This window comes from Doryrhamphus excisus, chromosome 8, assembly GCF_030265055.1.
Source record: "Doryrhamphus excisus isolate RoL2022-K1 chromosome 8, RoL_Dexc_1.0, whole genome shotgun sequence".
Taxonomy (NCBI): domain Eukaryota; kingdom Metazoa; phylum Chordata; class Actinopteri; order Syngnathiformes; family Syngnathidae; genus Doryrhamphus; species Doryrhamphus excisus.
In genome coordinates, this window is record NC_080473.1 from 12,992,504 (window position 1) to 13,008,133 (window position 15,630).

Here is a 15,630-nt window from a genome sequence, read left to right on the forward strand (position 1 = left end):
TGTGCTATACATATGACTATATGAATAAAATAAAATAAAATAAAATAAAATAAAATAAAATAAAATAAAATAAAATAAAATAAAATAAAATAAAATAAAATAAAATAAAATTAAATTAAATTAAATTAAATTAAATAACATTAAATTAAATTACATTTTAATTAATAAAATAAAGACGTGACAAGAATAAAATTACCGATTACAGTTACTGATTGTAAAAGTACAAGATGAAGGGGTAGGATTTAATAAGCTTTGCTTCTTCCTACTCCTTTTGGACATTTGGAACTGTGAACTTATTATGTGATGCATTCAATTGTAATCTGATGCACGTTCAAATGAAATAAAACCATTACCATTACCAAATGTCAGCTCCAGCCATGAGAGAATGGTCGTACAATGACAATTTCATAATTGTGGTTATTAAAAGTCACATCATTTCACATAGAGTCGACTCTTATTTTGATTAAATCCATACTATAATTTCATATACATTCAATGAGTTTTTCCAGCCAAAGTATTTTCACTTTATTTCATACTCTGTTCTATTTTTAACTGACCTTATGTTCTTCATTTGTCACTGTCAGGTAATCCCTTTTTTTTTTCTTCACCGTCGTCCTCTTTACATTTGTCACAATTTGTCCCCTGCCCCTTCCTTTTGTCAGATTAATTCCTTTGATTAATGCATAGTAGAAGTTCTGATTAAACCTCACACCGCAATTGAAGGGAACAATAAGAGTTTCCCTGAAAAAGGGCATACGTTTCTCTACATTGATACATTCATTCATTCATTTTCTACCCCTTATCCTCACGAGGGTCGCAGGGGTGCTGGAGCCTATCCCAGCTGTCTTGGTGCGAGAGGCAGGGTACACCCTGGACTGGTGGCCAGCCAATCACAGGGCACATATAGACAAACAACCATTCACACTCACATTCATACCTATAGACAATTTGGAGTCGCTAATTAACCTAGCATGTTTTTGGAATGTGGGAGGAAAACGGAGTACCCGGAGAAAACCCACACATGCACAGAAAGAACATGCAAAGATGGCAGAGGGTGGAATCGAACTCGGGTCAACTAGCTGTGAGGCCTGTGCGCAAACCACTCGTCCACCGTGCAGCCACAACACAAACAAACGTGTTTGCTTAAAAAACAATACTTAAAAAAACCTTGTAAGGTCATGACACCCATAATATATTCTATAATAATATAATATACTATGCTTTTGTGAAAAAAGGTATTTCACTACCTTTAGTATATTTGCTTTATATTTGTCTGTGTCAACATGACAGCATCTCAAAGGCCACATCTCAGCACCGAGGTAGACAACGCTGCCAATTTGGTGGCGGCAGCGAGTGTACAAGACAGGAAGGACCCAGGTAGTGCCGAGGGGAATAAAAGAAGCAAAGATGGAAGCGCTCTTGATACGTCTCATAAAAGCACGATTGAAATCTTGCTTGCCAAGCACGGCGAGCTCAAATAACATGCTGACAATTAAGATGGCTCTTTTTATTCTCTCGCCCCTTTTCAATTGGGGAAAGTGGCTGTCCATCACTGCCTTTGTGTCTTTTGATCATTTTGCTTGTTGCCATAGATGACAAGAGGATTGCCTTATGATTGGTGCAAAAGCTATTAGGCTTTTTTTTTTATTTTCTTCTCTTCTGCTCAGTTCATTCCCATCTCCAATCATTGCCATGTCCTCCATTAGCCAATCGTCTGCAGTTCATGTTAGGGTCAGAAGAAGAGTCAGGTTTCGGTGAATTAGCTCAAAAACTAGCACACATACCTGAGAGTCTCAGCAGTGGAGCCTCTGCGTTTCCACAGGTTAACCAGACTGGAGGAGCGGCTCGCAGCTGAGGAGGACTTTCCATCTCCCACGTGCATGCGTACCACTGTACTGGTGGTAAAGGCACTGCGCACATTACGCTCGGGTTTGGCCAGTATGATGTATACCTTTAATGACAGAAAGTTAAATATACATAATTCAAATTAATACCATTACACTAGTCTAGTCCGATACAGGTATTATTTAATTGTAGAGATGCTTGATACCGATATCAGCAATCATGTCACAAGCACATCATTTACTGTGATGCCACTGGATGCAAAATATGACAAATATAATAAGATATGATGTGATATATTTGGTCTGCCCTCCCCACAATGTAACGCCCCATTTTCCACACTGTACATATTTCAAGTGAGGGACGTCCCGCCTAAAAGTGGATGAAAAGACGAGGCATTCGGCTACAGTATAACACTGTATTGTCTTAAAAATAAAAACAGTAAACCAGGGGTGTTCAAAGTGTGGCTCCAGGGGACATTTTCAGCCCTTAGCTTGTACACTAATATGCATTGTCACTTATAACAGCTTTTATAGCTTATAGTACTACAATGTACATGGGATTGTTTTTTTATATCTTTAATGTATCAAAGTGGCCCTCACATTCTTACATTTTTTGATTTATGCCATGTCATTATTTTTTGTTTTTTACTTAAAAATGTCGATTGTAATTTCATTTCTATGCTTCATTTAAAAGATCACTTAAAATTAATTAATTATTTCAATTTCTACCGCTTATCCTCACGAGGGTTGCGGGGGGTTGTCTTCGGGCGAGAGGCGGAGTACACCCTGGACTGGTGGCCAGCCAATCACAGGGCACATATAGACAAACAACCATTCACACTCACATTCATACCTATGGACAATTTGGAGTCGCCAATTAACCTAGCATGTTTTTAGAATGTGGGAGGAGGGTGGAATTGAACTTGGGTCTACTAGCTGTGAGGCCAACGCGCTAACCACTTGTCCATCGTCTCACTTAAAATTAATAAGTTAATAAGAGTTACCTGTACCGTTACACCCCTAGTCATCACACACTGATATCATTGGCGTCAGAAAAACCCATACGATGCGCTCGATACGATGCGCTCGATACGATGCGCTCGATACGATGCGCTCGATACGATGCGCTCGATACGATGCGCTCGATACGATGCGCTCGATACGATGCGCTCGATACGATGCGCTCGAGACGATGCGCTCGATACGATGCGCTCGATACGATGCGCTCGAGACGATGCGCTCGAGACGATGCGCTCGAGACGATGCGCTCGAGACGATGCGCTCGAGACGATGCGCTCGAGACGATGCGCTCGAGACGATGCGCTCCATACGATGCGCTCCATACAATAGACTCTCATTTGCATGTCCATATGGGTCGATATTAGGACATCACTAAAGAATTGCATAACATGGCGTCCTCTAGCATCAACTATAATGTATTGCTGGTGTTATTGAGTGCGGAAATATTGAACAAACACAATATTTTATTTATGTTAGGAGTGGATCACATGCAATACCATGCATCATTGTCAAGAATAGAAACATTTATATTTTTAAACAAAAATCAGTGCGGTATTTGTGAAGGCCGCATTAAATATGTATGTAGAAAGGAAAAGTAACCAAGACGAGAAGAGTCGGCCATAAACTTACCTTGGGTACGAACATGCAGCAAAGAGCCACCGTGGCGCTGAGGCTGACGCTGAAGCACATGGTGATAATTTTATAATTGGAGCCAAAGTAGATGGGAACAAAAGCCAGCCAAATGATGCAGGTGGTGTACATGGTAAATGCAATGTACTTTGCCTCGTTGAAATTAGCAGGAACGTTGCGGGTCTGGAATAGAAAAAAGCGAATCATTTTATTGTTCACTTGATTTTGCATTAATTGAGCCGTATTTAATAAGCACAAGACAATTACGTCTGGGAACTTCATTATACCTCAATTATATTAGGTTTAAGGAACGCCTATGGCGCCGAGTTGTTATTTGGAATTTATGTCATCTTTTGTCTCCTTTTTACTAAGCAGTTTTCACACTGTGGAGAAAATTGATGGCTACAGGCCACAAACAATCAAATATGGACTTTCATTTACATTTTTGGGGGAAATGAAATTTCAGTCAGCGGTCTTTTGCTTAATCAGCCCGCAGCAATTCAATTATTATTTTTATCAGTCCGTGTGACTTCTCTCACATGAAAGTACAGGTCATAGATTTTTTTCTTATTGATCTACTTTAATCACTTTAATCAACTGTAGAAGCCTCAGGTCTGCAGAAACAGATTTTGTTGCACATGTGATGGAGATAAGAAGGTCCAGCCGTTACCTTGAAGGCATAGAAGGTACAACTGAGGATGAGCAGGCCGTTGTATCCCAGAGGGGCGACCACACCCAAGTTGGTGGTGTTGCATATGAGGTTGACTTGGCGTATGCTGGGATAGTCATGGATCACCTGCGTGGAGGAATGAAACCATTTTAAACACGTTTAAATGAAAATAACTTTATTGCAAAACTGTAGGAGCACAGAAAATATGAGACAATTGCTATTATTATGAGTATTTCTGCTAAAGTGCGTGAATTATGTAGTGTTTAATAAAACACATTTGTACAGTTTAGGGCTGCACGGCGGCCCCACAGCTACAAGACCTGGGTTTGAATCCATCATCTGCCATGTCTGTGTGGAGTTTGCATGTTCTCCCCGTGCATGCGTGGGTTACTCCGGTTTCCTCCCACATTCCAAAAACATGCTAGGTTAATTAGCGACTCCAAATTGTCCATAGGTATGAATGTGAGTGTGAATGGTTGTTTGTCTATATTTGCCCTGTGATTGGCTGGCAACCAGTCCAGCCCGGAGACAGCTGGGATAGGCTCCAGCACCCCCCACGACTCTAGTGAGGATAACCGTTAAAAAAATGGATGGATGCTTTAATGTGTATTTTCTATTATTTATCATTCTTTTCAGTTTCTAATTATTATTAGTCAAATAATAAAATATCAGCAATTGAGGATTGTTCGTTATTTGCATTATATACCGTATATATCACATCTTGGTTTGCTTATTGTGTGGAAATATGGGCTAATAACTACAAAAGCAATCTTCACTCGCTAAATGTACTGCAAAAAAGGTCAGTAAGGATAATTCATAATGCCGCCTACAGAGAACATACTAACTCCTTATTTCTAAAATCACAAATACTTCAACTTGCTGATATAGTTCATCTTCAAACAGCTAAAATAATGCATAAGGCTAAAAATAACCAATTAGCTAAAAATGTCATCCAATACTTCTCTACAAGAGAGGAGAAATATGATCTCAGGGAAGAAGTACATTTGAAACACTTATATGCTAGGACTACGTTAAAAAGCCATAGCATTTCAGTATGTGGAATCAAACTATGGAATGGATTGAGTAAGACCCTCAAACCATGCACAACGATGAGCCAATTCAAGAATTCAAGAAGTGAAAAAAAATCTTTGCATTCAAGAAAGAAGCTCCTCTCCTTTGCCAGTCTTCAGAAAATGTCAAGATTATTTTAAATATTCATTTGTCATATATAATTACTGTATATGCTCTTGGAGTCTACTGTATTTTCATGGTCACCTGCGGGGGCTCCATAAGGAAGAGAGCTACAATGATGCCGAGCTGTAGCAGTATGAGCAGGAAGGCAATGATGAGCTGGGCGCAGGCGGACATGAAACGAGGCTTCTTGGTACAAATTTTCTTCTTGCTGCCGGCCAGGATCCGTGCAATGCGGTTAGTCTGGGAACAGAATGCAAATATTAACATAATGTCAATTCAGTGTTCTCTTTATCGTGGTTTACTTTTCCATAACTCTGTTTTATTGTCCAAGAAGGTACCTTACACTTTATATAATTCATATACTTCCATAGTCATAACTCACCTTGGTGACCAGTGCCGAGTAGCTCATGGCGGGTGACAGACCAATTCCCAAACGCTGGAGGTAGCAATGGATAACATGTGGTTTGGCGATGAGGCTGAAGGTACACAGGTACCCCAAGCAGATGCCCGCCAGTATTATGTAGCATAGCTCTCTGCTGGACGATTTCACTACAGGGGTGTCCCTGAACCTGAATAGAAGGATATATATAACACACTATGAAACATCACATGCTTTATATCAGGGGTCTCAAACATGCGGCCCGTGGGCCAAATGTGGCCCGCAGGACACTAGTTTGAGGCCCACCGCCTTGATATGAAAGTTTAATGTTAGTGCGGCCCGCGCAAGTTTGATATGGATGCTGTATGGTATCATGTACCCAGAAAAAATTATTACGTTTGATTAATGTTCATGTTAAAGGTTAAATAACTGTTAATAGTTATCCTCCCTATCCGTGTGGAAGTGGTAAGTTTTTGGCTATTTAAGTTTAAAGGAAATAACTTGAAGGCTACTGTTTAGGTCGCTAGCTCTCCAGTTTGCGAGTTAGCATGTGTCTCAAGACCCTGCAGTTGCGCAATATGTTGTAAATAAAAAGAGTATAAATGTGACTATAGTCATGTTTTGTCATGTCTACAGGGCTCTAATAATGCTTTGTTCATTTTAATCTGAAAAAAATAATTTGTCTACCCACCAACTATATGTGGTTTCTTAAGTTTTTATTATTTGCCGTTTTATTATTATTATTATTATTATATTTATTTATTACTGATTTATTCTTGATTTGTTTATTTATTTTTCATCTTATTTTGTGCAGAAAAATAAAAATTATAGATATTTGAGAACAGATACAAGATATTTGAGAACATTGGAATGTTTCATCAGAGCTTTTATTGTAGAAAATCGGAACCAAAGCACTGAAAATGTTTGTATATTTTTCTGTTTTTAATAAATGTGTTTTGTTTTGTTTTTTTTAAACCTGATGCGGCCCAGCCTTGCCCAGACCCTAGCTCCAGTGGCCCCCAGGTAAATTGAGTTTGAGACCCCTGCTTTATATACATCGAACTTTCCATGTTGACTGACAAATGCCCACAATCAGCGATATCTGATACCTGATGAAGACAGCAGTGACAAAGAATGTGGCCATGAGTCCAAGACAGGCAAACACCACAGCAGCAATGGGTTCAGGGTCTCCCCATCTCAAGTACTCCACCGGGATCGGATCACATCCTGGGTGTGGAGTCATAATTATGAACCATTCATTTATAAGGCATGCTGAGTGCACCATGTTCACAATATCTTTCATGTTCTGGTATAGTGTCTCCATTTGGTATCCATTTGGTGTAGATCTACACAAGTGTAGCAGCAGTACATAACAGTTAAATGCTTTGATATCGTTGCTCCTCTTTCTAATCGCTCACTCCAGCTGTGAACGGTTGTCATGCCCCCCCCCTTGCAACATCTTTAATTAATGCCACGCTTGCACTGCATATACATCAGTCTCTCTGCCATTCTCAAACAAGGAGAGGGTTGATTTCTCCATCTGGATTAGAAATCAACATTGGCTTCAAATATTTAGTATTTAGGCCCCCAGCATAGAGACGGGAGGACACTCTTGGATCTACTCTAAGATTTGTATTATTGCAGCCATTAATGATGATTAATGATGATTAAGCACAGAACGGAAATGTGATTATTCATTCATTTTCTACCACTTATCCTAACAATGGTCGCGGGGGGTGCTGGAGCCTATCCCACCTGTCTTCGGGCGAGAGGCGGGGTACACCCTTGAATGGTCGCCAGCCAATCACAGGGCACATATAGACAAACAACCATTCACACTCACATTCATACCTATGGACAATTTGGAGTCGCCAATAAACCTAGCATGTTTTTTAAATGTGGGAGGAGGGTGGAATTGAACTTGGGTCTACTAGCTGTGAGGCCAACGCGCTAACCACTTGTCCATCGTGCAACCCTCACTTAAAATGAATACGTTAATAAGAGTTACCTGTACCGTTATGTTTTTGGAATGTGGGAGGAAACCGCAGTACCTGGAAAAAACCCACGTATGCACGGGGAGAACATGCAAACTCCACACAGAGATGCCCGATGGTGGAATCAAACTCGGGTCTCCGCGTTGTGAGGCCGGCATGCTAACTAGTTGTCCGCCGTGCAGCCCGGAAATGTGATTCATTAATTCATTCATTTTCTACCGCTTTTTCCTCACGAGGTTCGCGGGGGGTGCTGGAGCCTATCCCAGCTGTCTTCTGGCGAGATGCGGGGTACACCCTGGACTGGTGGCCAGCCAATCACAGGGCACATATAGACAAACAACCATTCACACTCACATTCATACCTATGGACAATTTGGAGTCAACAGCTAACGAAGCATGTTTTTGGAATGTGGGAGTACCCGGAAAAAAACCCACGCATGCACGGGGAGAACATGCAAACTCCACACAGAGCTGCCCGATGGTGGAATCGAACTCGGGTCTCCTTGCTGTGAGGCCAGCACGCTAACTAGTTGTCTACCGTGCAGCCCGGAAATGTGATGAACTTCCTTAAAATGTGTAACAGCACGTGGAGTGGTACATGAAAAGTTCTCCTAAGTTAAGGACAGTTTGGTGGGCGAAGTCAATACAAAGACGTGACACTTCAAATACATTCTAAATTCAACTGTGAAACTTCACTGACCACAGAAGAAGCTCCAAGCCCAAAACTAATCCTCTCTTTTTCTGCTCGTTTCACTCTCCTGGCGGCTGCTTCTGCCAGACTCTCAATTTATTTCCTTCTCTTCCATTCCCCTGCCCTCATTATTCGAAGCAACTTTTCTCAACTCTATTTCCCTGTTTTTGTCCTCGATTGCTTGTGACAATTACCTATTTGTTTTCACACCAACTTCACAGTACAGCCATTCTCTGTCCATTTTCATTGTCTTATTCTTGGCTGTCCTATTACTCCGCACCCACTAAATTTAAAGGATTTAGATTTGTACATATATAAGCCGTACCCGTGCATAAGCTGCATATGTCCACATCATAAAATGGCATATTGTAGTCGTGTGAACCGGGCAGCTCTTTATTTATTTATATATTAAAAAAAAAACTCACCATAAGCTTGTCAACCCATGGGAAATTGTAGGAGGTCATTACTCAATATGACAGCCTGACAAAAAACATTAATTCATCACGCAGGAACTTAACACTCAAAAGCTAAAACTAGTGAGTATACAAACATGTACCGATACATGTTTAAAATGGACCGCCCCCCAACATTTTAATGCATTACCAAAACATTTAATTGGAGGACAAGCCGCAAAGAAAATGGATGGATGGGGGTGCAATGCTGCCTCAGTCCACCATAGAGAGCCAGAGGAGCCGGGAACCCGGAGCCCAGCGGGAGGCTTATGTCAATGCAGCACCCCGATAAAACTCATATTGGTACATGTTTGTATATATGCAAGGGGTGTTAAGTTGCTGTGTGATAATTTTAGCAATAGTTGGGTTGACAAGCTCATTGGTGAGTGTACCTTTCTGCTCTTTGACCCTCATAACCCACATATCCTGCTTTGTAATACACGCAATTGGTCAAATTCTGCAAATGACAACCACATCTGGCCAGTGAGTGCATACCGTATCACCTGGGGGGGGGGGGGGGCACAGAGCACTAGTATTTGAGCCCAATTCCCTTGGTGAGACTTGCCTGCGTGCTTCTCTTTAAATCTGCTAAATATGTCTGCTCCATTAAGTGAGGTGCCTTCTGTCTCTGTCATTGAGGCTCAATTTGAATGTTCAGCAGGATTCTTTTCATGTTTTAATCATTGCATGGCAAGCAGCTAGCAAGCAGCATAATGAGCTTCTGAAAGAATAACAAGGCAATAGTCGTCCTCTTGAAATGCAGTGAAGGAGAAAAATACATTTTCACCGCAGCAGAAATATGTTTGCACTGAAAGCTGCTCTGGATTGAGAATAATTAAAACAGCAGTGATCATGTTGCCAGCAAATTAAAAAGAATTACAGTGGGGGGGAAATGTAGCGGCGGGTGGAGAACCTACAATAATATTATGCTAATTGTATCTCTGATGACATGGTAATTTAATCATTGCATATCTGCTACATTGCAACGCATTAAAAAAAATAAAAAATACAAAGACTGACCTGTCAGGTCATCGGTAGGCCAGGAGCCGAGGTCACAAGCTCGGCAGGTGTACTCATCAAACACAAACTCATTTTCTTTACAGGGGGTGCACGTCCAGCAGCAGCTCACCTCACCTTTACGGATCACCTATGAAAGAAGAAAACTTCACTTCCCGCACTTGACACATCTATTCAGGTTCAATCAGCTGCTGAATATATGCAATGAGGGGGAATCAAATGAATAACAGTTAAATTAATAACGATTAATCACCCACTATAGTTGGCACAGGACACAGCGCAAGTTGAATCACACTTAAACAGTGTTATTATAGGCAATGAGGGGTTGCGTTCAAAGACTTCTGCATTAAGAGTCAGACAGTGAGTTTGGACAGCACAAAGAAAACAGTGCTAATTAGTTCCTGCTCCGACACAAAGAAAGGAGACAACTGTGGAGGTGTTCATCGTTATTTGCATTATTTGAACCAGGAAGTGAGTTTAATTATATTTTAACTCAAGAGCTTGCAAGTTGGAGATAAATATACTCCTCGACTCCTCAAACCAGTTGACAAATTACAAGAATTTACATTTTTACAGCAGGGGTCTCAAACACGCGGCCCGCGGGCCAAATGTGGCCCGCAGGACACTAGTTTGAGGCCCCTGCCTTGATATGACAGTTTAATGTTAGTGGATGGATGCTGTATGGTATCATGTACCCAGAAAAAATTATTACGTTTGATTAATGTTCATGTTAAAGGTTAAATAACTGTTAATAGTTATCCTCCCTATCCGTGTGGAAGTGGTAAGTTTTTGGCTATTTAAGTTTAAAGGAAATAACTTGAAGGCTACCGTTTAGGTCGCTAGCTCTCTAGTTTGCGAGTTAGCATGTGTCTCAAGACCCTGCAGTTGTGCAATATGTTGTAAATAAAAAGAGTATAAATGTGACTATAGTCGTGTTTTGTCATGTCTACAGGGCTCTAATAATGCTTTGTTAATTTTAATCTGAAAAAAAATAATTTGTCTACCCACCAACTATTTGTGGTTTCTTAAGTTTTTATTATTTGCCGTTTTATTATTATTATTATATTTATTTATTACAGATTGATTGATTTTCTTTATTCTTGATTTGTTTGTTTATTTTTCATCTTATTTTGTGTAGAAAAATAAAAATTAAGATATTTGAGAACAGTGGAATGTTTTATCAGAGCTTTTCTTGTAGAAAATCAAACCAAAGCAAAGTTTATTCATTTTTCTGTTTTTAATAAATGCGTTTTTTTGTTTGTTTTTTTTAAACCTGATGTGGCCCAGTCTCACCCAGACCCGAGCTCCAGTGGCCCCCAGGTAAATTGAGTTTGAGAACCCTGTTTTACAGTGTTGGGGCATAAGGAGGTTCTGAGTAAAGTTCAAATTTGGAACTTTATTGCAAATAACTATTGAACTGAAATACCGCACAATAACCAGAAAGCCTCCAAATATAGAAATTACATTAAAAAAAAAATACACAGTGATAAGTAACTGAGCAACTTGTTAAAATTGCTTTTGGCCTGCTGGCTTCCAGGAGACTCGTGGAAATGTTGCTCCTGCACAACCTGACACTCTATTGAAAGAAAAAAGACCCCACTACTGTGCTGTGTGGGATCCCCTTTTCATGCCAGTAATGTTAAAAGCAATCAGGATCACCAAGGTTATTTATTTTTTCACACCAGAGAATAAACCTTTCAAAGCGCCATGTTTTGGTGCAACTTAAAAATGCTTCAAATGTAAATTCTTGTCATTTTTCAACATCCTGTATGGTGTTGGAATTGCACTGCTGATGTTTTCAGATCAGTATAAACTTATAAATGTCGAAATGGACACTACACTTTGCAGTTTATTATGTTAAAAATGCAATGTGATGAATTTCATATGTAATTTAGTTACCACTGTTAACATGTGATCTCTGTACAAAAAAAAAACAGGCTTATCTTCTATAATTCATTCACCTTACCTTAATCTGACCCTTATCGCAGGGCTCACTGCAAACCGACTTGATGACCGTATCCTTGCTTGACCAGATTTCGTCATCATCTATCTTCAATCCACTATTGTCCCAACTTCCCACATTAATGTAATCGTAGTAGTCTTTCCCCATCTTCTTGAAGTTCATTATTTCATACCTGGGGACAGATAGCACACAAAGTGTTACAAAGTTTTTGTTTGTTTTGGGGGGTTTTGTTAAAGAGGTATAGATTCACCTGGAATTCTGAATTGTACCATGAAGTAATCAATGTAAACTGCATGTTCGAAATAAATTAAACTGTTACCATTAGTAAATCAAGTGGAAAAAAAAAAGTTGATGACAAAGCTTACCTGCCAGGTGAGTCTCCATTCTCATCAAAGAGGATTCCTTCCCCAGACACTCCAGTAAAGTTTGTTTTCATTAGGAAGTCCAGCAGTGTAGCGCCATCAATAGGCCTCATGGTATCACACAGGCCCTTCAAATGCACCAACAGTCATTTCTCATTAACTTGACAAAAAAAAAACTCATGCAGGCAAGATGTGTTGCACAAAAAAAAATTATGAAATTGATTAGATTAGCAATTTATTTCAAGCATCCAGTATACATAATAGAATAGAAAATCAAAATATAAGCAAGATTTTATTTTAATTCTCACTTTAAAAAATAGTCATTTCTATGGTGTATTTGTTGATTATCTTATTATTTGACTTTATTCATCACACAGTCAACTAATCTTTTTTATATCAGTTGAGAATTGTGACGGGGGGGGGCGGCACGGCGGTCGTGTGGTTAGCGCGCAGACCTCACAGCTAGGAGACCAGGGCTCAATTCCACCCTCGGCCATCTCTGTGTGGAGTTTGCATGTTCTCCCCGTGCATGCGTGGGTTTTCTCCGGGTACTCCGGTTTCCTCCCACATTCCAAAAAAAAAAAACATGCTAGTTTAATTGGCGACTCCAAATTGTCCATAGGTATGAATGTGAGTGTGAATGGTTGTTTGTCTATATGTGCCCAGTGATTGGCTGGCGACCAGTCCAGGGTGTACCCCGCCTCACGCCCAAAGACAGCTGGGATAGTCTCCAGCACCCCCCGCGACCCTCGTGAGGAAAAGCGGTAGAAAATGAATGAATGAATGAATTGTGACGGGAATCTCGCGGTTTCATAAACACGGTCATTGTGACTACTTACAGAATTAAGCTTTCGTAATTAAGTAGGCGTATCAGTGACTATTTAAAGAAAGTTATGTTTAAAGTTTAAAGAAAGTTATCAGAAGGGCACCTACCTGATATCCTGGGCACAGTGCTCGTTGCATGTTATGCAGGCCATATGCCATCGAATAAATGGCATTGATGACAAAGCCCATCTTGGTGTCCTGTGCATACTGCTGCCGAAGAGATTCTCTCTCTGCAGAAGTGAAGGGAAAGAGGGGGGGGAGTTTGGTTTGGTGTGAAAAACAATTGAATGAGAAAGCAGGTGTATGTCAATAACTCTTGATTTAATGTTATTCCCTCTATTGAAAGAATGAATTGCAGCAAGGCTTTCTTTTCTCGACATCAAAGACCACAGGACCGCCTCTCGTTGCTTCCCAGCAGCCACACTCCCCAGCCGTATCTCATTTCTTTTCCGACTGCTGTTCATTTGGTTTTCACGTCCCATTTCATTAGAATACAGGAGACGTGATCCCTTTGAAGCGGTGCTCACAGTATTTTACTTATGAATGGGGCCAGTGAAACAGAGAACAGGAGGAGATGAGCACCACAAAATAAAGGGGATGGGAGGTGGGGTGGGGGGGCGCTTTCAAAACCACAAAAGGTTTGAACCAGAGAGCTGTGCACGGCGAAGGTATAATAGTGCGTGCATGAGTAGCCAGCCTGTTTGTGCGTTTTGTGACCCACTATTGTTAATAAAATTCCTAATATGGCACACAGGAACAAAACACACCCACCCACTTTCTCTCATACACACACAAATATTATAAAATAAAAAAACACTCACACACATACACTCTATAAATAAATCTAAATTACATAAACTACTGAAATTCAATATTCTGTATGATGCTTTACATAGCGGTCTCAACTTACTGCTACAGGTACGGTTGTACTTGTTGCTCTCCTGCGGATGGCCCTTCAGTCGACAGTGGAAGCGATGCTGCCAGAATTCAGTAAACCACGGGTTCCTGTGGTTGTTCTCGGGGCGAAGTTTAAGGTAGTAGTCGTCAAACCACTTGACGTCGGCCGACTGAAGTTTGATGGTTATTCCGCCGGCAGCTTCCTTCACATAACCGTCTGTCACGTCATACCTGTCTGCCCATCCGTCACTGCCAAGACACAAAGTCGTAAATATATCAGCAACGCAACAAGACAATCTGGCCTATTATGAGCCCAATTCCCCATTTCCGACTAATTTAATTGAGGTTATTTATAGTCGGCAAAGGATCATTTACTGATGGATTGACAAATTGAGGTGTGATGAATGAAGGAGATGGAAGTTTAACAAATAAATAGCCTAAAAATGGATGACCATGGATTGTTTACACCAGACAGTACAGACATTGTCACACATACAATATACATTGACCTGTGCACGCTTATGTCAATGGTTCTGTGTCAAATGCACAGAACAAATGTGGTATCTACAGTACTGTTGAGGCTCTATTGTATCAATGTAAAGTACACCAAAGTACATCAATAATGACAACATGAAGATTTCTTATTGGGATGGATAGTCTTGATCAGATCCTGCACATTTTTTGAAACGTCCAAATCTCTTCCCAAATACAAAAAGGACCACTATTCCAAATATACACACATTCACACACACACTCTAACCAGGGTGATGTAGGTTAAATGAAGTAATTTGGCATAATCTCAGCACCCACACGTTTGCCAAAATCCAGCAAGATGAGTATAATGGGCGACAAACACACACAGACAAATTGTGACCGATCACTGCAATTTGCTCACTGAAGTACAGATGGTACAGCAGGGGTTTGAGTGGCGTGGGAGCCAATGAGAGCCAAGCACCTACAAAGAGCATATGTGCGGCAATGAAGAGTAAAATGACCCACTCATACGAGTCTTTTAGACACTGTCAACGTTCATTTTCTTTGGTCGCCTCATCAATAAAGTCATACAATGTCATTGTATGGTCATATCACCTTGTACTTCGGTAAGGGACAAAAAATAAAAAAAAAAGAAAAAAGAAAAAAAACAAACTATATTAGGAAAGCAGGAAGTGAACAAATGTAACAGTTACTGATTGTAAAAGTACCAGATGGAAGGGTAGGATTTAATAAGCTTTGCTTCTTCCTACTCCTTTTGGACATGTGCAACTGGGAACTGATTATGGGATGCACTCAATTGTAATCTGATGCATGTTCAAATGAAATAAAACCATTACCATTACCACTACTATGGTACCCATTATGTCATTGTATGGTCATATCACCTCGTACTTCGGTACGTGATTAAAATTAAAATTAAAATTAAAATTAAAATTAAAATTAAAATTAAAATTAAAATTAAAATTAAAATTAAAATTAAAATTAAAATTAAAATTAAAATTAAAATTAAAATTAAAATTAAAATTATGTTAGGATAAAAATTAAAATAAACAAAAAATAAATAACTTAAATTATATTAGGAAAGCAGGGCGGCACGGCGGTCTAGTGGTTAGCGCGCAGACCTCACAGCTAGGAGACCAGGGTTCACTTCCACCCTTGGCCATCTCTGTGTGGAGTTTGCATGTTCTCCCCGTGCAT

General features: G+C 40.0%; 1 protein-coding gene across 3 annotated transcripts in view; it reads right to left on the bottom strand.

The window, feature by feature from the left end:
- Positions 1-15,630, bottom strand: part of grm5b (glutamate receptor, metabotropic 5b) — a 57,856-nt gene that overhangs the window by 9,066 nt on the left and 33,160 nt on the right. For 2 of the 3 annotated variants that reach the window (XM_058079456.1, XM_058079455.1), the window contains exons 7-17: positions 13,952-14,187; positions 13,150-13,271; positions 12,220-12,344; positions 11,858-12,026; positions 9,895-10,021; positions 6,847-6,964; positions 5,741-5,927; positions 5,440-5,598; positions 4,165-4,290; positions 3,495-3,677; positions 1,785-1,951 (exon numbers count right to left, since the gene is read on the bottom strand). In XM_058079456.1, the coding sequence (XP_057935439.1) occupies positions 1,785-1,951; positions 3,495-3,677; positions 4,165-4,290; positions 5,440-5,598; positions 5,741-5,927; positions 6,847-6,964; positions 9,895-10,021; positions 11,858-12,026; positions 12,220-12,344; positions 13,150-13,271; positions 13,952-14,187 (1,719 nt within the window). The remainder of the gene's footprint in view (positions 1-1,784; positions 1,952-3,494; positions 3,678-4,164; positions 4,291-5,439; positions 5,599-5,740; positions 5,928-6,846; positions 6,965-9,894; positions 10,022-11,857; positions 12,027-12,219; positions 12,345-13,149; positions 13,272-13,951; positions 14,188-15,630) is intronic. The other variant, XM_058079457.1, reaches the window with a different exon arrangement.